The 22,138-nt window shown below is 48.5% G+C and overlaps 1 protein-coding gene across 1 annotated transcript; it reads right to left on the reverse strand.

The window, feature by feature from the left end:
* Positions 1-1,302: 1,302 nt before the first annotated feature.
* RAX (retina and anterior neural fold homeobox) lies at positions 1,303-5,540 on the reverse strand (the record flags this gene model as incomplete). Its single annotated transcript, XM_082641203.1, has 3 exons — positions 1,303-1,906; positions 4,710-4,966; positions 5,252-5,540. The coding sequence occupies 3 exons, from the start codon at positions 5,538-5,540 to the stop codon at positions 1,406-1,408; spliced, it is 1,047 nt and encodes a 348-aa protein (XP_082497329.1). The 3' UTR covers positions 1,303-1,405.
* Between the last annotated feature and the right edge of the window lie 16,598 nt (positions 5,541-22,138).

The following is a 22,138-nucleotide window of genomic DNA, read 5'->3' on the forward strand; positions in this document are numbered from 1 at the left end:
AAGGCTCTGGCCGCGCCTTCCCGGAAGCACTCAAAGATAGGAGTCCAGAAGGACCTGCGCGGCGGGGAATCCGGATTGTTCATATCAGGGCCTCTCAGGCTGGGAGTTCCGGGCTCTCCTTCGCCCCGGGGACGCCGCGAGTACCCCGGGAGCTTCTGAAGCCCGCGGAGACTTCTGGATTCCTTTCCCGCCCCCCAGAGACGGCGCCGAAGAGCCACAATACTGTCCACAACGCACGCGCGAGAATGTGCCCTCCGGGTCGCGGCTCCGAGCGCCCAGGACATGCTCCCCGAGCGCGACTGCCAGCCCGACGCGCATCAAGCAGAAGTACTGGGTTGCCGGGTGCGGAGCGAGCTGGTGAGGCGAGAGGGTGGCGCGGGGCTTAGAAAAGGAAAAGTCGCTCTGCCCCAGTCTTCGGAGCACTAATGTCATCAACCCTGGGTAGCAGGGGCGGGCCCCGAGCCGGTGACCTGGACAATGATCTGAGAGGGGCCTGGGGAGGCGGCGGGCTGGAAAGAGGGAGGCGGGGCCGCCGGGAGCTTCGGGGAGTTCAACTCTTACCCTGGGAAGATGGTGTAGACGCTTCCTAGGGTCTGTCCTTCAAAGTAGCAGCTGCAGCTCGGCTATTGGGGTACCGAGGGGCTGGGAACGCGCAGGCAGCTGAGCCTTAGGCTCCAGACACCCGGAACCCCACACACTCGCAGGCGCCCGCCGTGCCAGGAGAGGGGCGCTCTGGTCTAGGGCGTCGCTGTGTCTGGGACGCTGGCGATTCTCCGCGGCAGCGCAGCTCCCCGAGGAGGATGCGCAGGAGGGAGCCCCAGCTCCTGCGCAGCCCTCCGCTTTCCCGCACCCTCCACATGCGTCACGGCAGCCCCTCAAGAACCCGCCTTCATACACACATCTTCCTCCCCGCCACCGCAGTCCTGAGCACGCTTAACCAGAGTCAGACCAAAACAGGTAAATCTTTAATTCTCCTCCTCAATTCTTCGAAACTACTTGTACAGACAGTTCCTCAAACCCTTTCTCCGCCTCCCCCTCCTCCCAGTCGGCCTTTTCTGGGGTTGCCACGCCGCCCGGGGGGCGGCCGAGGTCAGGCGCTTTGGGTCCCTTGAACTTGGAGGCTCCCGCGCCCGCCGGGGTGGCAGCAGCGTGGCCGCCTGTCCCCCTCCAGCAGCAAGGCCCGAGGTCCGTGGGAGTGCGGGTGTGGCCAGAAGGTCTCGGCTGGCCTGGGGGGGTCAGCCCTCCGCGGTGAGTCGGGCGCAGATGCACATCCTAGACCCAGGTCTTCAGGCGGCGCAGGGCAAGAGTGGCCGAGTCCGGGGGACCCAGAGAGAAGGCGTGAGCGCCTGCGGCTCGGGGTCGGCTCCTAGGACGGGCGTCTGGCCTGAATGGGTTCCCGGTGCCCTTAGAGGGCCTGCCACGGCTTCCCGATGGCCTGGATGTGCTCCTTGGCCTTCAGGCGCAGCGCCGCGATGCTGCTGTTGCGCGGGTCCGCCTCGTCCAGCGGGAACTTGTCCCCGAAGCCGGGCCCGCACGGGTAGGCGGGCGGCGGCGGCGGCGGCCCGAGGGGCTGCAGGCCGGGCCCGAGGGGCGGGGAGTTCAAGAAGGGCGGCGGCGGCGGCGTGTAGCTGGCGGGCAGGCTCTGCGCCGGCGGCCCGAAGCCTGGCAGGCTCTGCAGCGCCGTGGCGCCCCCGCCCGGCAGCGGCGGCCCGAGCCACGACTCGAGCGGCAGGGCGCCCCCCGCAGGCCCGCCGCCGCCGCCGCCCGGGCCCGCTCCGAGGGGCGCCAGGGCCGCGGCGGGCGGGGAGCGGCTGAAGGAGAGCAGGGGCGAGTCCTGCAGCTTCATGGACGACACCTCCAGCTTCTCCTGCCGCCGCCACTTGGCCCGTCGGTTCTGGAACCACACCTGCGGAAGGCAGCACAGCGCCGTCGGGCTGCGGCGGGGGTAGGACTCCCCACCCGCGAGAAGGACCGGGGCTCGACTGTTTCACCTGCTCCTTTCATCCCCGCCGCCACCCGCCCTCCCCACCCGCCTTATCCTCTTGTCTGTCCCGTTTGCTCCAGTCTCCTCCCTCCTGCTCTCTCGCGCCGAGTCTCTTTGTCCCATCCCTGTCCTCCGTGGTGTTCCCACCCTTGTCCCTGTTTACCTCACCCTTATCTGTGGTTGTATCTCTTTCCAACTCCTGGCACCGAGCAGGCAGAAAAAAAAAATGAAGTTAACCCTGGAATCGGACAGTGGGACTTGGGAAACCAGATCTCACCAAATTTCTGTGACCTGCTGGTTGGCGATCCCTCCCGACCCTTCGCTTTAGACCCGGCTTCCTCCCTGTGGGGTACAGTGGCTGCGCATTTGTCGCAGACTTTCTGTGCTTTACCCACATTTTGCCTGTTATAAACATATGTATAAACAAATACTCTAAGTACTGTAACTGGAAACATTGGCTGTTAAAATAGAGCTATTGCCACAAATTACTGATAGAACAAAGTGGGTTGATTTTATCCCAGGCATATTTAATATGCATATTACTGTTCGTGAGATTTTCATTTTTATTTAATCGATATCTGACTAGTACTTCTGATATTTCCTAAGAATGGCTTTCAAGGATTACAATAGTTCAAGTTTAATAATCTACTTTTACTTCGTGGAGTTAGTTTTGACGTTACCCTAAGATGAATTCAAGGAGTTCAAGTTTTTCTTTTTTTCTTTACATAGAGAAAGTCCACACCAAGAGTGAAGTCTGGTCTCTTAAGGCTGCAACTTCCATTACTGATTTGATAAAAGCACAAGAAAGGGTGTAATTAAGGTTTCACTACCAAGTTACCACCCTCAGGAACAGAACAGAGAGAACTGGTCTAGTTTAGTGGGGAATCTAGAAAGAACTCTGGCCAAACTGGGGGGGGGGTTCAGTGTTAAATTTATGAAGGAAAATGTGGGAATAATTGCCACCTCAGAAGGGAGACGGCAGTTCTGAGTTAATTATAGGGAGAGGGGACCTCATAGGAGAACTGAGAAAAAGCCATCCAGCACCTGAGCAGAGCAGGGCAACTGTCTGCAAGGCTGGGATTTGGGGGGGCAGGGAGAGAAAGAACAAAAATGCAGGTACCCCGGGCCCCTTTCAATAAAAGATTCATCAGCATATCTGAGGCCCTGATTTTCCCAGAAGCATTAGCTATATAGAGAAACACTGGCACGGGTGAGGGTTCCATCCCACTGCCTCTCCCTCCCCCCCACCCACATCCCACCCCATCCCCCAAAATATCAGCTATAGGCTTCAGATCCAGTATCCAGAGTCAGAGGGCTAAAACCTGGGATTGTCTGCTCTTCTCCTGCTCTACTGCTGTCCTCAACATAGTGGGAGACTCTGCCTACCCACCCCCCCCAATCTGATTACATCATACCCATGTGTTAAGAACCCACCATATGCTGGGCCACTGTGCTGGCCCTGTGATCACAGAGAAGTCAGACACTGTTCTCAAGAAGCTCACATCTTAAAACAAGAAGCAAACACCCCCAAACAAGTAAAGAGGAAGGAACGTGGGACAGAGGCATGAAGGCAGCCCCGGAGTAGGTTGTGCCTGAATCCCGGAGGGGCACTGGAGGGCTTTGCCCTTTCCTCTTGCTTCATCTTTCACTTGTTTTCTTTCCCTCTTCCTACTCCATCCTTCCTCCTGAAAAGCAGGTGCTAAACTGTCCACCCCTTCACTGAAATCCTTGCAGCTCTACTGCCCCAAATTAGGAGAAATTGAACTGTCCTTGCCAGATAATCCTGAGTCACATTAGGGAACTATTTTTTAAAACCATGACATTTACTCATTACTTTAACCCCTTAAACTAAACAGAAAAGACAAAAGGCCAGAGCCTGTCCGCTTTTACTTTTAAGACAAGGCTAAAAGCCCCAAACATCTGAGTATCCTCACTTCCTGGAAATCTAATTCATTAGACACACACAAAAATTCCATCTTAGTCCCACTGCCTTTCAGATGCAGTGAAATTTGTTCCCAATGTCTCCCTTTCAGGCCTCTGTAAACTCTCCCAATTTGGAAATTCTCCCGGATTTTTCACAGATGACTAGCAAATATTTAAGGCTTTCAAATATTTTAATGATCAGGGATTAAAGATAATTCAGCTTTAATTAAAGCGAAAACCCCTTTAAATAAAAAAGAAAAGGCCTCTGCAGCAGTGGGAAGTTTGGCTGGATGTGCACCCGAGAAGCAAAAGTCAGTTTCTTAAACAAATCCACCGAAAGTTTCAACTGCGAGGCGCCAGGCTCTCCTTAAGAAGATAGGGTTTTCGTTTTCAAGAAGGTGCGCGCCGTAACTGACTATGGTGGCATTTGGGGCCGCAATCCGGTTACCCTCGAGCCTCTGTCTACATTCCCTCTCCACTCAGTGCTTCCCACCCCCAGCCCCGGTCCTGGGTGCTGTCGCCTCTTCAGCTTGCCAGCCATTCCCAGTTCCTCTCTTTTAGCTTAGAACGAGGTAGACCCCAAAGGGGAGATGCTACTACAAATTGGAACAGACTGTCCAAGGGACGGGGCGTGGGGCGCGTGGAAAATCTGTGACGCTCCTGTGGGGCTCTGGGCGAACCAAGAGCAGGAAGGCCCGTGGGAAAAGTGCCATAATAAATGCGTGGACGCCTGGGGATTCAAGGGAGCTTTGGCTGCAGCTTGAGCTTCCGGCCCTCCCGTGGGCCCATCTGGGCGCTTTACCTGGACCCGGACCTCGGGTAAGTTGACCTTGCCGGCCAGCTCCTCGCGACTGTACACGTCGGGGTAGTGGGACTTCTCGAACGCGCGCTCCAGCTCGTGCAGCTGGTACGTGGTGAAGGTCGTGCGGTTCCGTCGATGCTTCTTCTTGGGCTGCTCCTCCTCTGACAGCTTCGAGTCGCCGGGGGCTGGGGGTCCGACAGGCAGCCCAGGGCTCGGCCGCGCCTCCCCGGTCTCCTTGGGGCAGTAGGGGCGAGGGGCTGGGACGACGAGACCCCGCACGGTCAGAGACACTCCTCGGAGTATCCGAGGGCCACCCCGCCTACCCAGGCGGGCTCCGAGATGGCCCAGGGAGGTCGGGGGTCAGGGCTGCGAGGGCCCCCTTAACTTTCCCTGAACGCAAGTTGGAAGCTCCTGCTACGCACATAGCCCCCACCCCTGCGCCCAGATGCCTTAATAAAAGTTAAGGCAGGGCTCTCTCCTCTTGCAGAGCTCCTAAGTTTGGGAGCCCTAAGGGTCTCGGAGCAGCCGGGGTGCGCACTCACCTTCGTACTCGGGAGCCGGTGCCGGGGCGGGCGGCGTGGAGGGCTCGGCGCCTCCTGCAGGCGCCTTGGGGCAGGAGGTCCGCGCGCCCGGCCTCCTATCCCGCTCTTTCGCACCCCGGGCGACCCGCTCCTCCGGGAAGGAGCCGAGGATCCCGTCGTCCTTGGTAAATCCCAGGATGGCTTCGATGCTATGCAGCCGCGAGGTGCTCCCGCCCGGGCTGCGGAGCAGGTGGCCGGCGAGCGAGAAGCTGCCGTCGGCCATGGCTGGGGCGCAGCCGGGCAGGTGCATGGGGAGCGCCGGGACGCCGGAGGGCGCGGCCCGCGCTCTCCGCAGCGCCGCCTCCTTGGAAGACCCAGAGCAAGAGGCTGGAAGTCGGGCCCTCCCGGGTGCGGTCGTCCAACCCGAGGGGTCCTCACTCAAGGTCAAGCTCCGCGGGCGATGCGGGCCCCGGCCGCGCGCGCTAGAGGAGGGCGAGCGCTCGGCCCGCGGCCGCCTAGGTCCCGGCGGGAGTCGGAGTTTCAACTCCCGGTGGCTGGGTCTCCGGGCGCTGAAGGCTCCAAGCCGGGTCGCCCCGGCTCCTCCCCTCTCCCGGGACCCAGCCTCTTCCCTGGTCCCTCCCCCCGCAGCGGGGCGGGTCCTTCCCTCGCCCAGCCTCAGGGTCTTCGCCCACCCACCCCGGGCGGGGCCGGCACTCCGAACCTTCCACCTACCACCTCTCGATCAGCTCCGAACACTGCGGAGACCGCGGGGGTATGCTTGACGGGCCCGGGGACCCGGGTCCGAGGGCCCGCTCCCCGCAGTCCTGCCTCAGTGGGGCCGACGCCCTCGGTCCCACCTCCCCCTCGGGCTAGCCTCCCTCCTTCGGCTCCTCTCCCTCCGCCCAGGCTCGCCTTCTGCAACGGGGCGCGCTTCCTTCGCCGGGCTGAGCGCCAGGGGCGACCCTTGGAAAGACCGAGAGAAGGCTCCCTGGCTTTCTGGCTTTGGAAGTCAGTCCACGCTTCTTCCCAGTTTGAATTTTCCCCTCTTTCTTCCTCTTTTTAGCCCCACCGGCAATCCTCTTTCGGCTCCGTAGTCCGAAGCCTCGGACTTCGGGTTTATTTTGTTTGTCTATATCTGATTTAACTACTCCTCCCTGCCCCCTCTCACTTGCGCGCCCGCAGGCCCCCTGACCCCGGCGCCCGCCCCCGGAGACGGTGGGACCATCTGTGCTCGCAGGCCCGGCGACTTCAAGGGTCCCACGGCCCAGCAGGAGGCTGGAAGGCGCCGAATCGGACACGCTGCTGGGCTCAAGCGGTGGGAGACCCGCTAGGGGTTGTCACCCTCGCAGACTATTTGTCCTGAGGGAACCCTCGCCTCCAAACCATCTTCCAGGCCAAGGAGATGACCCAGCCTCAGGCTGAGGGGGGAAGGACCTTCGTCAGGGTGCAAGGCCTCGCGCTTCTTTGGGGGCTACAGGCACAATCCGCTGGCAAAGGGGACCCCGCGAGGCTTCCGAGGCCCAGAGTGACTCATAGGCCAAGTGGGAAGATGATTTGTGCGGGCGGATGGTTTTGTTTTGTTTTGTTTTTTCACGTCCCCCCAGTTCTATGAATAGCACTGTAAACGCCGGCTCTTCTCAAAGCTGATGCCAGGCCCGAGGCAGCCCCTGCCCTCACTGAAATGTTGGCGGGAAATGTGAACCAAAATGCTTTCCTAATAAAATCTTCAGGACCCAGAGATTCTTTTTCTTTTGTTTCCTGGTTTTATTGAGATACTGCACTGTATAAGTTTAAGGTGTGCCGCGTGATGATTTGACACATATACACAGTAAGTTTAGTTAACATCCACCATCTCATAGAGATACAAAACAGAGATTTAAAAAATCTCCTTTGCAGAGGCCCTCTGATCTCCACGCAGGGGCATCTCCCCTTCCCCCCACCCCTGCCTCTACAACGTTGGTTGACTTCATTTTGCATTGAGACAAGCAGTTCATGAGTCCCTTCTGAGGGTCGGGCACTGATGTGGGCCTTGTCAACATCACAAAAGAAAGGAGAGGCTGGGGCCACAGGCCTTAAGGAGTTTAAGGTCCAGCCTGAGAGACAAGACAAAGGAAGAAACCAAAGAAGAACCTGTATCTTAGGGTCCTCCACCTTTAAATTAATGTTAGAAGGACATTTAAAAGGACATGTAACTATGTTAAGGATCTTTAAATGGAAATGATTAATTCTCCGTGATGGGCACATGGGAGGGGTTCAGTACACCAATTTCTCTATTTTTAATAAAACTGTAAAAAGGTGTATTAAAACAGCAAACATGTGAGTTTACAGTAGGTAGAATTGAGCTACTGATTCAAGTGAGAAATTATTTTTCAAGTAAAAGCTAAATTAATGAAAATCAATACACACTACAGTTTTTGCATATCACTTTATGGTATTCAGCACATTCTTCATGCCATCCTAGCCTCACAACCCTGTGAGGTGAGCAGGACAAATATATTTGTCCCCATTTTACAGAAGAGAAAACTGAGGCTCGAAGTGATACAGCTATTAAGTGGAAGGGACAGGACTAGAACTCAGACTGGCCAACTCCTTGTCCAATGCTCTCTGGCTGCCTCTCATTTGTAATTCTTATGGCAGAGTGTGATATTTTTGAACAGAACCAAAACATATCTTAGTCTGCAGTCCATTTTTAATCCTTCCTGGAGACTGGATCCTGCATGTAAGAGGCTGAGGAAGAGGCAGCTTAGTTTCCCAAAGAAATGCAGTCAGAGCTCGTAGACAGTGGCCTTTGGGCGCTGATGTCCAGGACAACAGGACAAACCCTCTGGAGATTCCCACCCCAGTGCAGGGGAAGCCTGCCACTTGGCCTCTTCGCATTTTCTAGGCTGTCAAAGGCACTCTCCCCCAAAACGATCTGATGGCACACCACAAGGTCCCACGAACCAGTTACAAAGGCCAGGTGGTTGAGATGCTGCAGCTTTGGTGACCAGAGGGCAGCCAGAGGGATAATTAATTGGTATTTGTTGTTTCCCCTCTGAGTATGCTTTTTATGTAAACTCCCCCAATATTAAATTGATCTCTATAATCACTGCTAAACAAAGATTGGCAGCATTTTCTTAAGCTCCTGCCCACACGCTAAGGGGCTTATGGTCTTGTTTTCCAAAGTTAATTCCCTTTGGAACTGCCCAGCTCTCCCTAATAGGTCCAGGTGAGGTTAGCTTTTATTTACTGTTTATTTCAGAGTCTCAGGAGAAAAGCAGCAAAGACTTCAACAGCCACTGGCGAGGGACCACGGGGGAAACAGGGCAAAGCAGGACAAGGGGAGGTTGGGACTTCTTTTGTACATGACATAAAGAGCTAGTCAATACTACTGTGGGCACAGTGGAGGGTACTCCAAGCAATCAGCCAGGGGTCATTGTTAGGGGCTAATCTACATGTGTATTTCCCAAGAACTCGATTAGGGAAGATGAATGGATTCGGCCATGTCCTTAATTCTTCTAGCCCAAAGCTGCATTTTTCCAGCAGTTACGCCAGCTCATACCCAACCCAGCTTCGGCAAAAGCAAGGAGCCTGGCTTCTGAACTCCACCTCTGTTTAATTCATTAATTCATTAGGTGGATCAAAGAAAACTCCATCCTCACAGCTCCCAGCACACGGGCTGAACTTTACACAGCTAGATCCCCTTTCAACTTGGCATGGTTTGGAGAAGCATTTCCAGAAGTGAGGAGAATGAGAGTGGTTGAGGCTTGCAGGGATGTTTAAGAAGGGAGGCTCAGCTTGATGTGGGGTAGACAATCTAGGATGACAACTGGATTGGGGAGATTTTGAGGAGAAAGGGGCTAGGGACCGGCTAGCATGAAGAAAACAAAGTCTAAACATAACCAGCCATCAAGGTGGCTCTTTTATCTTGGATGTATACAGGAGGTCCCTTTTCTAAAAGCATTCTAGGTGGACTGCTTCACCCACAGCACTCTTGAGAAAATGGGCATATATGGAGTGAATTTTCTGTACCCTGGGTGGGCAGGGGGCATACTCACAAGTGAGTTCATGGCATTTGAGTCTAGTAATTTCACCTTAAAGCAATGTTTTCGGTTTGGGCGAGAAAAGTGTCTATTGGAGGACTTATGGGTTATCACTCCATAAAGTGTATAAAACCAACTCGATGTCTGCATGGAGACTATCCTCTTAGTAGATGTATTTTAATCCTGGAATAACTCCATCTGTCTCATACCACACTGGAGGACCATCTCCTCCCACAAGCTGATACACGTTCATTCGGCCAAAACAACTTAAATTTAGTTGTAGCCAAAGCAAAACTCAACTCATACAATCATTAAACACACACACACTGAAGTTCAACAAATTCAGCTGTCAAGAGTTAAACAAAATATATGTATATATAATAACAGTTATTATTTATTGAATACTAACAATATGCCAGTGGGCACTCTTCCAAGTCCTTTATGTAGATTACCTAATTAGTTCTCACAATAACCCTGTGAGGTAGACACGATTATTATCTCCACTTTACAGATAAGGAATCTGAGACACAGAGAGGATAAGTCACTCACCTAAGGTTGTACAACTGCTTTCAGGTGGAGCCAGGACTTGAACCCTGGTGTTTTTTAAGGAATATCCATCTAATCACTGCGTATACCACCTCCCAATACAGTGGGTGTATATACATATTCACAGTTGATTCTCCTGTGGCTATATGAGAACTAGCAGATAAAGTAAAAAAAACTTAGGAGTCAGGGCTTCCCTGGTGGCGCAGTGGTTGAGAGTCTGCCTGTCGATGCAGGGGACACGGGTTCGTGCCCCGGTCCGGGGAGATCCCACATGCCGCAGAGCGGCTGGGCCCGTGAGCCATGGCCATGAGCCTGCGTGTCCGGAGCCTGTGCTCTGCAACGGGAGAGGCCACAACAGTGAGAGGCCCGCGTACGGGGAAAAAAAAAAAAAAATTAGGAGTCAAAGGGTACAGGAATAATGTAGTTCAGAATCTGAGGGAGGTGGGAGTGAAAAAGGTGTCATGGGTAGTCAATTTGGTCAATTATAATGATGCCAGATATGCTTAAAAAATAAGTATACCATTCAACTTCCCAAGGCTGCCTTATAAAGTTTAGGGAATTCTCTCTCTGTTCCCAGAGTTCCAATTCACTCTTAGGGTTTTGTGAACAATATATGTTTAAGCATCTACCATGTGTCATTTATTTTGTCCTTCTTTGATTCAAAGTATTCTCCTCTATACTCTACTGTCTATTTTTTAAAGTTAATTAATTAATTTGGTTGCACCGGGTCTTAGTTGCTGCTCGAGGGCTCCTTATTTGCGGCTCAAGGCCTCCTTAGTTGTGGCACACAGGCTCCTCAGTTGTGGCATGCAAACTCTTAGTGGCATGCATGTGGGATCTAGTTCCCTGACCAGGGATCGAACCCAGGCCACCTGCATTGGGAACGTGGAGTCTTAACCACTGTGCCACCAGGGAAGTCCCTTTACTGTTTATTATTGTATGTCATGAGCACAGTATACAAGCTGCTGACAGTCTTTGCAAAAAAAAAAAAAATCAATAGCTAAACTCTCTTTAATATTGACATATTGAGTCCAGAGATAAAATATACTATGCTTGTTAATCTCTCACTATCAGATCTTCCCAATTGATGAAACATTTCCCTACTTGAAACAGGATGGAAGGTATATCAAGAAAATGTCCTGGGAGATGCTTATCAGAAACTCCATATTTATAAGTAGACAACTTATATCCCTTGTCACTTCCATAAAGTTGGCACAAATGATCAACACCCTTCCTATATACCAGTTTATTAGTCAATATGAACACCTGAATCTTCTCTACTATTTTCAGACTAAATTGAAATAAGTATTGGGAATTCCCTGGCAGTCCAGTGGTTAGGACTCCAGGCTTCCACTGCAGGGGACATGGGTTCGACCTGGGAACAAAGATCACACAAGCTGATCTGCAGTGAATAAAAATCCCATAACAGGGCCTCCCTGGTGGCGCAGTGGTTGAGAGTCCGCCTGCCGATGCAGGGGATACGGGTTCGTGCCCCGGTCTGGGAGGATCCCATATGCCGCGGAGCGGCTGGGCCCGTGAGCCATGGCCGCTGGGCCTGCGCATCCGGAGCCTGTGCTCTGCAACGGGGGAGGCCACAACAGTGAGAGGCCCGCATACCGCAAAAAAAAAAAAAAAAAAAAAAAAAAAAAAAAAAAATCCCATAACAAAATTGTGGCTAAAATACATAAATCAGTGAAGAGATGGGCCTCACAGGCATCTCTGGCTGAATTGAGAGCCCTATTGGAAGGGCATATGGAAACAGATATTTCATCTAATAACAAAAATGAAACGTAGGGCAGTTGGGAGTGGTTGTATTTTCTGGCAGTAATGCCCTGTTTGCAAGGCTTCCTTTTTTTTTTTAACATATTTATTGGAGTATAATTGCTTTACAATGGTGTGTTAGTTTCTGCTTTATAACAAAGTGAATCAGTTATACATATACATGTGTTCCCATATCTCTTCCCTCTTGTGTCTCTCTCCCTCCCACCCTCCCACCCCTGTAGGTGGTCACAAAGCACCGAGCTGATCTCCCTGTGCTGTGCAGATGCTTCCCACTAGCTATCTATTTTACATTTGGTAGTGTATATATGTCCATGCCACTCTCTCACTTTGTCACAACTTACCCTTCCCCCTCTCCATATCCTCAAGTCCATTCTCTAGTAGGTCTGTGTCTTTATTCCTGTCTTACCCCTAGGTTCTTCATGACCTTTTTTTTTTCTTAGATTCCATATATATGTGTTGGCATACGGTATTTGTTTTTCTCTTTCTGACTTACTTCACTCTGTATGACAGACTCTAGGGCAACCTAAGTGTCCATCAACAGATGAATGGATAAAGAAGATGTGGCACATATATACAATGGAATATTACTCAGCCATAAAAAGAAACGAAATTGAGTTATTTGTAGTGAGGTGGATGGACCTAGAGTCTGCAAGCCTTCCTTTGGTGTAAGAACAGGGAGCACAGGTCTCTGCAGACCAGCCAGTAATTAGCAAGATGTCTGTCCTCCTCTGGCATTCCCCTGTTGCCCAATTACAATATTTTGGGAACAACATCCTTAAAACTCGCCTCTGATTTAGTTTTCTATTATCTCAGAGGACCATAGGCTTAAGAATTATAAGAGGAAGCTTGGTGAGGATCGTGTCTGCTCTTTCACTTCTAGCCTCCACTTTTCCTTTGTTGACGTGGAAATGTGGACCCAGAAAAGTGAAGCGATTTGCCCCAGATGAGACAGGGCATCTGCAGCAGGGCTTGGGCTAGAGGCCAGTCTCCAGACCCCAGCAGGCTGCTGCGGCTTTCCCACTGCCGCTCAGCCCTCAGGAGCCTTCACTGGATGCCCCATGCTTGCACGCAGACCAAGTCTGTGCTTGAACCCTGAGCAATATGCTTGTTGCACACATACAATGAAGTTACTCCTCACACAACTCCCCAGTCATTTATCAACACAGTTACCTTGGTCCTGAGCTTGCTTTTGCAGCTGATGCAGATTCAAGCAGCCTCTGTGGAGGAGAAAACTTCCCTTGGCAATAGATTTGCAGGGCATTTGGGCAAACAACTGATATTTCTACCCACTGGTGTGCCGGAATCAGCTCTTCCTGGCTTGTGAGAGCCAACAGTTAGCATCTCTTCCCAGCTCTGAGTTCACATTAGTAGCTTGAAATCAGCCATCGTGGGAGTATTTTTACCACTGAAATTAGCAAGTGCTAAAAATCAGGACATTCTCCCCCCTCCCCAACCCCCATTAATGTTTTAAAAATATTTACTAGCGTATCAATATTCCTACTCCATTAAGGAGTGAAGAAATCAGAAAGTATCATTACTATTAAAACTAAAATATGATCTCTTGGGCAAGAGATGTCCACCTTTTGCCAACAAATGGGACATTTACATCATTATCTCAGAATATGTAAATAAGGGGAAACTTGGATTTCTGCCAAAGAAATGGCCTTTTTTTGAGTTGTTAGAAGCAAAGCTATATTAAGATAATTCCTCTTTACTTGTTTTCTAATTAAACTAATTGAATTCGGAGTGACTAGGGGAAGTACAAGAGACATTTATCTCCAGGGGATGATGGTCTTGAAGGCCATCAATCCTCTTAGAGTGCTAAGACGGCAAATCTGAGAATGCCCATTTTGCAGCAGCATTGACCCATCTCCCACCCAGAGTTTGGCCATCTCCAGGATTCTTCTCTCCTCCTCTTTTCGAAAGGACAGTTACCAGGGAGCCAATTCTCATTTTATCTTCACAGCACCCTGTAAGGTCAATATTATTATAATGCTTTTTTCCCCGGTACCACCCGTAATCCATAAGCCGTTTTAGCTCTGTAAGACTTAACCTCTTCCCCACTTTTCACATGGCCTCCTTGAATCCTTCTGACCACTCTCCTATCTGCTCCAACTTGCTCACTGAGCTATAGCCACATTGGCCTTTTTTCTCTTCTTGAAATCACCCAAGTCCCTTGTTGCCTCAGGACTTTTGCACTGACTATTCTCACTGCCTGCGATACCCTCACCCAAATGTTCACATGATCCTTCTTGGCATTTTATTTGTCTCACAGCACCTCTCCAAAACTATCTTACTTATTATTTGTTTATTTGTTCGTTACCTGTCTCCCCTCATTAGAATCTAAGCTGCATGAGAACGGGGACCTTGTTTTTAGATCCCTAGCATCTAGAACATATGTGGCGCATAGTGGTGGTTGATTTAATGAATAACTGCAAGGAACTCTATTTCACAGATGAGGAAACAGATTAAGTAAGTTGTCTCTTTTCACACAGCTATTAATTAGCATGAGTATACATTTTTTTTCACATTCTTTTAATCAGTCCTCTGGAGTTTTTCTAAAATATTATTTCCCAGATGTTTGGAAATGTCAAACTGCTTTGCTTTCCTTCCCAAAGAGTCCACAGAAATCATTTGATCACTTTCAAAAGTCAGTTCAGTCCACTCCAGTCTTGTTAGCATCAGCTCTGACCAGGGTTGCCTCCAAGGCCTTTGATGTGAGTGTTCATCACATGAGGAGACAGGGCTGTACGCGGTGCCTCTGCTGTCTGCTGAGAGCCCCCGCCACCCCGCTTCTCTCTTGCCGGGGTGCACCCTCTTAGGGAATGCCATTCTTTTTCCAGAGAGGCCCCTGCATCTTTACTGTAGACTATTAGCTTTTACAGTTGACTGCAACTTTATGGACATTTGTTTGTCAATTTTTGTTGTACTTTCTCCTTTGACCCCTTAAGCCCTAAAAATGCTGATCTTATAGGTCCTGACCAATCTAATTAGCCCCTTTTAACCACCAGATGCTTTCAATAGGGTTTTCAAGATGCTCCCCAGAAGTTATCTTTATTTAAATGTCAGGAGCTGACCCACACTTACTGCAGGGTGTATGCATTGTAAGTTAAAGGAATGAGCTTTAAAGAAACACAACTTGGAAATCTTTTAAGGTTTCTAAAATGACTTAAGAAAACAAGCAAGCATCACTGTGTACACCTGTGTTATCCTTCTATAGCTCAAGGACTTAGACCCCATCTAAGGACGATGTCTTCAGTTTATAGATGAAATTGTGACAATATAGAGTTTTCCAAGAATAGCAACACTTTAGAGTAGGGTAAAGAGGCTAAACTTGGGTCCAAGTGGATTTGTTATACTTATATTTCTACTTTTGGTTAGGTTTGAAAGTTTTCCATAATAAAAGATTTTTGAAGAGACAAAACAAATGTCAAGATTTCTGAATCTGAATTTAATTTCAGATTAAATTTTATTACCTCCTCCAAACAATTTTTGTGGCTCCCCAAACTGCCATTTCTAATGTAGACAAAAATGTAAGGAAGACCCAGCAATTCCACTTCTGGGGGGAATTCCACCCAATTTCACTGAAAAAAAAATGAAAGCAGGGACTAAAATAGATATTTATGTTCATAGTAGCATTATTCACAATAGCCAAAATGTGGAATCAAGCCAGTGTCCATCAGTGGATGAATGGATAAGCAAAATGTGGTATCTGCATACAACAGAATATTATTCAGCCATAAAAGGAAGGAAATTCTGACACACGCTTGAGGACATTATGCTAAGTGAAATAAGCCAGTCCGGAGGAGGTGGAGGGGGGGAGGAGGAGGGAGGGGAAACAGAAAGACTGCAGTAGCCACATTCTGCATTTATCGTTGCACTGGATCTGGAAGTCCACACAAAACACGACTTTTGACTTGAACACTTAGAAGCGCTAGTCTTTTAAATCCCTAAGAGAACAAGAAGACATGATTTTTCCTTCCAGAATTCCTGTGGTTAGACAGTGAGTATATTTATTTCATTTTAACATATATATATAATGTTTATCCATTCTTTCATCAAATGTAACTTGAATACCTATTATGTAGCAGACATATTCTACTCAGATTCTACTCAGGACCCTTCAGCTATCTCTTAGAACTCTTTCTTTCTTTCTTTTTTAAAATTTTTTATTGGAGTATCTTTGATTTACAATGTTGGGCTAATTTCTGTACAGCAAAGTGAATCAGTTATACATATACATATATCCACTCTTTTTTAGATTCTTTTCCCATTTAGGTCATTACAGGGTATTGAGTAGCACATTCCCCGTGCTCTACAGTAGGTTCTTATTAGTTATCTCTTTTTTTTTCTTTTTTTTTTTTTTTTGAGGTACACGGGCCTCTCACTGTTGTGGCCTCTCCCGTTGCGGGGCACAGGCTCCGGATACGCAGGCTCAGCGGCCATGGCTCATGGGCCTAGCCACTCCACAGCATGTGGGATCTTCCCAGACCGGGGCACGAACCTGTGTCCCCTGCATCGGCAGGCGGACTCTCAACCACTGCGCCACCAGGGAAGCCCAATCTCTTTTTGTTTGTTTGTTTGTTTGTTTTGTATTTCTTAAAGTAAGTTGCAGGTTTCAGTGCATTTCAGTCACAAATACACAAATGCAAGCATATCACTGGCTAGAGTTCAATAGTTTGTTTTTCTTAAAAACTTTTTTTAATATTTATATATTTTTATTTTAAAATTTATTTTATTTTTGGCTGCGTTGGGTCTTCATTGCTGCACGCGGGCTTTCTCTAGTTGTGCAAGCGGGGGCTACTGTTTGTTGCGGAGCACAGGCTCTAGGCACGCAGGCTTCAGTAGTTGTGGCACGTGGGCTCAGTAGTTGTGGCTCATGGGCTCTAGAGAGCAGTCTCAGTAGTTGTGGTGCACAGGCCTAGTTGCTCCGTGGCATGTGGGATCTTCCAGGACCAAGGCTCGAACCCATGTCCCCTGCATTGGCAGGCGGATTCTTAACCACTGTGCCACCAGGGAAGACCTAGAGTTCAATAGTTTTTAAGGATTCTCTTTTTCTTTTTCAGTAAAACATACATATGGTGAAAGACATACATCTTAGTGTACTATTTAAAGTTTCACAAAGACATATGGCTTAATATGATTTTTTATAGCAAACCCCTATCAAGACAGGGTGCGTTATCATCACCCCAGAAAATTCACGCCTGCCCCTTCCCAGTCAGTGCTCACCACCATTCCCCTAGAGGCGAACACTGTTCTGGTATTTTTCAACATACAATAGTTTACCTGTTCAAGAACTTCTTACAAATGGAATAGTATAGCACATACATTGCCCAAGATGTCTTTCATTCAACTTGATGCTTTTGAGATTGATCCATGCTGTTTTGTGTATCAGAGGCTCATTCATTTTTATTGCTGAGTTGTAGAATATTCCATGGCTGTTTATCCGTTCACCCGTTGATGGACACCTGAACTGTTTCTACTTCCTGACTCTTATGAATAAAGCTGCTGTCAACATTCTTGGACACATCTTTTCTTTGAATTTTATTTTATTTATTTTTTATACAGCAGGTTCTTATTAGTTATCCATTTTATACATATTAGTGTATACATGTCAATCCCAATCTCCCAATTAATCCCACCCCCCCATCCCCCCGCCACTTTCACCCCTTGGTGATTAGACACATCTTTTTGAGGACATGTGCTTTCAAATCCTGCGAGTGGAACGCTAGGTCAGATGCAGTTTAGTTTAGTATGTTATTTTTTTTTTTTTGCAGTACGCGGGCCTCTCACTGTTGTGGCCTCTCCCGTTGCGGAGCACACACTCTGGACGCGCAGGCCCAGCGGCCATGGCTCACGGGCCCAGCCGCTCCGCGGCATGTGGGATCCTCCCGGACCGGGGCACGAACCCGCGTCCCCTGCATCGGCAGGCGGACTCTCAACCACTGCGCCACCAGGGAAGCCCTAGTATGTTACTTTTATATGAAACTTCCAGAACTGTTTTCAGAAGTGGTTGCATTACTTAACACTCCCTCTAATAATATACAAGTTCCAGTTGCACCACATCCTCACCGGCACTAGCTGTTGTCAGTTTTTAAAATTTTAAATACTCTAGTGGGTCTGTGGTAAAATGTCATTCTGTAAAAAAAAAAAAGAAAAAAAAGGGAATTCCTTGGCGGTCCAGTGGTTAAGACTCCATGCTGCCACTGCACGGGGCACAGGTTCGATCCCCGCTTGGGGAATTAAGAACCCACAAGCCAAAAAGAAGCAACACAAGCAGTGTGGCCAAAAAAAAAAAAAGAAAAAAGAAAAGAAAATGTCATTTTGTGATTGGTTTTAATGTTAATTGACAATTACCGCGAGCACCCTTTTATATGCTTAGCCATTTGTATATCTGCCTTTGTTAAGTGTCTTGCTCAAATATTTTGCCTTTCTATTTTTGTTTTAAAAATTTTTATTACTGAGTTGTAAGAGTTTCAGATATATATGTTTATATAAATTATATAATTTATGTCTGACAAAACACTGGAATCCAAGGTATATATATGTAATTTATATAAAATACATAGACTATATATTGATATACAATTATACCTGAAAAAAGACATATATATCTCCCAGATTCCAGTCTTTTGTCAGATACATGGTTTTTGTGTTTTGTTTTTTTTAAATTTTTGACTCTTGATGGTGGGATTGTGAGCAATCTTTTTTTTTTATAAATTTATTTATTTATTTAGGGTTTTTTTGGCTGCGTTGGGTCTTCATTGCTGCACGCAGGCTTTCTCTAGTTGTGGTGAGCAGGGGCTACTCTTCATTGTGGTGCGTGGGCTTCTCATTGCAGTGGCTTCTCTTGTTGAGGAGCACGGGCTCTAGGAGCATGGGCTTCGGTAGTTGTGGCACGTGGGCTCAGTAGTTGCAGCTTGCGGGCTCTAAAGCGCAGGCTCAGTAGTTGTGCATGGGCTTAGTTGCTCCGCAGCATGTGGGATCTTCTCCAACCAGGGTTTGAATCCGTGTCCCCTGCATTAGCAGGCGTATTCTTTTTGTTTGGGGGTGGGGCTTAAACAAGAGAAATTTATTTTCTCACAGTTCTGGAGGATAGGAGTCCACGCTCTAAGTGCCAGCAGGGTTGTTTTTTCCTGAGGACCTCTCCTTGGCTTGCAGATGGCTGCTTTTTCGCTGTGTCTTCAGAAGGCCTTTCCTAGTTGCCCATGCATTCCTGGTGCCTCCCAGCAGGTGTATTCTTAACCACTGCGCCACCAGGGAAGTCCCAGTTTGTTCATTTTTAATCTTACTCCTCTCCCTGTCTCTGATGGTTCCGTTTGTAAGCGGTGATTTGGCAGATTTCTAGCATCAGGAGTGAAAACTGAAGTGCTTATATAACTCACAAACTGGATTAGTTGGCCTCTGAATGGCTGAGCTCACTATGTCAATATTCTTTCAAAAGAAGACCTCCTGTTTCATTATGCTGTAGGAGTGCATATCTAATTGAGGACTAGATTAACTCCTGGCAGACTGGAAAGTCCATTTAATTTGTCTTCTTGGAATTCGTTCTTCCGCACCTCTCCCCAGAGCCACTGTGGTTCCTTCCCCCCAGCTAGAAATGCTACCTGACCTCCAGATTTTCTCTCCACAGGCAACCCTCTGTGTTCCTGGCTCTTCTCCCTTCTAGTACCTACCAAAACCCTGTCCCCTCACCACCCCTGGGGCCTGTTGTCTCTGCTTAGCTGGAGTTAGTAAAGGGACAGAAACCTAGTTCTGTGACAGTGACTGGTGCCAATCTGCTCTCTTTCACAAGATAAATCTGCATTGGATATTGACCAGCCCTGAAACCATAGCATGAATCATAGAATGTAAAGTAACCCAGCCCCTTCATTTTTACTATTGAGAAAATGAATTTCCAGAGACGATCAATGACGTGTTCAAGGTCACACACTAGCAGAATTTGTGCTAGAATCCCAATTCCTGACTACCAGTTGGCTCAAAGGAATGGCTGCAAGCATCAAGTCCGGTGGCAAGGCGTGGAGAGCCGTAGCATCAGAGTCTTCTGCAAGGTTGCCTTCACTAGTGGACAGGGACAATCAGAGCAGGATTACCTGGTGGGTTAACTGTGTCGATACTGTGTGATGAGAACTGAGAAAAGAACTGAGGAGGTCGTCACTGGAAAAGGGGAAACTGAGTGAGAACTGAGGCATAGCTGTGGAGCGCCACACAACAGAATCATGACCAAGCGGCCGAAGAAGCAGCCAATTTCAGCTTAAGACAAGGAAGGATTTTCTAACAATTAAAGGTGTCCACAGATGGAAGGGGTTGTGGCTGAATTCCCTTGGAGCAGCAGATGGTGAATTCTGTACCACTGGGAGCTTTCAGATAAGCCTCAACTAGGCTGTTGTAGAAGAGGCCCCTTTACTGGGTGGGAGTTTAGAATAGATTCCCTCCTGGTCCTTTACAATTGTTGGAGTCTATGTCTTGTGTCCATCCCATGGCATAGACACATCTACCCTTTAGAGGGAAAAAGGCCTTCTGAATGCCCTAATACAGGCCCTTCCCTGCCCCGACCCCATACACCTGAGACACTGTATTGATGGGGTGGTGGTATCTGGTGTGCTGTGGTGTGGTGTGATATGCCATGGTGTGGGGCTGTGTGGTGTAAAGTGGTGTGGTGTGTTGTCATACGATAGGAATCAGATATCCATGGCCAGAGTCTTCTAGCAGTTATACAGCCCCACTGGGGCAGGGACCAAATGGTATTGGAGCAATTTGGGTTGTCAAGATGAAATGCCAATTTAGTGATTTTTCTGAGCAGCATTGGCTACATCTCTGACAAGAAAGCAAGTCTCCTACGTCATCCTGCAACTGTTCTGGGAATAATTTGGCAGTCACAGTATTTTATGTCACAACAAAGTGTACAAAGTAGGGTCACGTGCATCACCCATTCATCCACGTCGTCAATTATAGGACAGAGTCAGGTATTGAACTGAAAATAAATCTTATCTATTATTTATAGTTTTAAAATTGTGAATGTTTTAAATGTCTGCACTCTGAACATGCTGATGCTGGGGGAGGCTGTGTGTCTGGGGGAGGGGCAGGGGGCAGATGGGAAATCTCTGTACCTTCCTCTCAATTTTGCTGTGAACTTTAAACTGCTCTAAAAAATTGTCTTAAAAAATTGTGAATGTTTTAAAGTTTCTGGTATAAAACAAATCACAACTCACATGCCAGCTCTGATAAAAGATGAGCATGATTTTAAAAAGTGTTCATGGTATCTGGGGTTTGTGGATAGCTATGGTCTGAATTTGTCCCCCCCAAATTCACATGTTGAGTCCTAACCCCCAAGGAGAAGGTATTAGGATGTAGGGCCTTTGGAAGGCGCTTAGGTCATGAGGGTAGAGAACCTTATGAATGAGATTAGCATTCTTATAAAAGAGACCCCCCCCCCATCCGAAGCTCCCCTGCCCCTTCCACCGTGTAAGGATAAAATGAGAATTCTACTACCCAGTCGTAGGCCTTTACCCAACCATGCTGGCATGCTGATCTCAGCCTTCCAACCTCAAGAACTATGAGAAATAATGTTTGTCATTTATAAGCCACCCAGTCTATTGGTATTTTATTACAATGGACTAAGCCTGAATGGACTAAGTGGACTTGAGGGCTAATTATCCTTAAACACTGTACCAGTATTCTCCCAGAAACTTCTGAGAGGGGCTACACTTTGCCCAAGACCATGGATTCTGGACCCCTAATAATCTGTTTTCCTTACATATTTTCAAAACATGAAACTTTTTCTTATACAACACATTCAGGAACTCTGGGTAGAGAACAGATTAGCCCCTAACTTTTTGGTCTTAGTTCCTTTTTCCTCTGATAGAGCAGTTCTTGATACAGTTGGTCTTTGAGAATTATTTATTCGGTGAAGCTTCATTGAGAAAACAGTATTTTGTTTTGGTTGCGTTGGGTTTGGTTAAACAGCTCTAAGTGCCTCAGAGGTAAAAGTTCTAACTCTTCTGGGTAATTTCCTTCGAAAGAGAGAAAAGGTTAGGCAAAAGAAATCCATGTATACAGTCGTGCCTGGGTATCTGCCAGGGATTGGTTCCAGGACCTGCCTTGTATACAAAATCCAAGGATGCTAAGTCCCTTATATAAAATGGCATAGTACAGTCGGCTTCCCTATCCCTGGGTTCTGCATCCACGGGTTCCGCCTCTGTGGATACGAGGGTTGACTGTAGCCTGGAAGACTGCGGCACAGAATGACAATAGCATGGTTTATTGGAATCCAGTCTGAAGGGGTGAGATGGGGAGGGGCAGGAAAGAAAAAGAAGGAGGAGAGGTAGGAGAGGAGCAAGAGGGGAGAAGAGGAAGAGAGAGACACAGAGACACACACAGAGAGGGGTTGAACATCTCAATGCTCTTTGTCCACCCTCTTGGTCCCCATGCTATCACCAAGTTCAAGAGGAGAGGACACGGAATACAGAAACAGCGGCAGCCTTTCCAGTTGCCCCCCTGCCTCTAGCTTCCACCTCCCCTTCCCCCCAACTTCCCACCTCCACCCAAATCCATTCTT

The sequence above is a fragment of the Mesoplodon mirus genome (genome assembly GCF_964341445.2).
Source record: "Mesoplodon mirus genome assembly, chromosome: 13".
Taxonomy (NCBI): Eukaryota; Metazoa; Chordata; class Mammalia; order Artiodactyla; family Ziphiidae; genus Mesoplodon; species Mesoplodon mirus.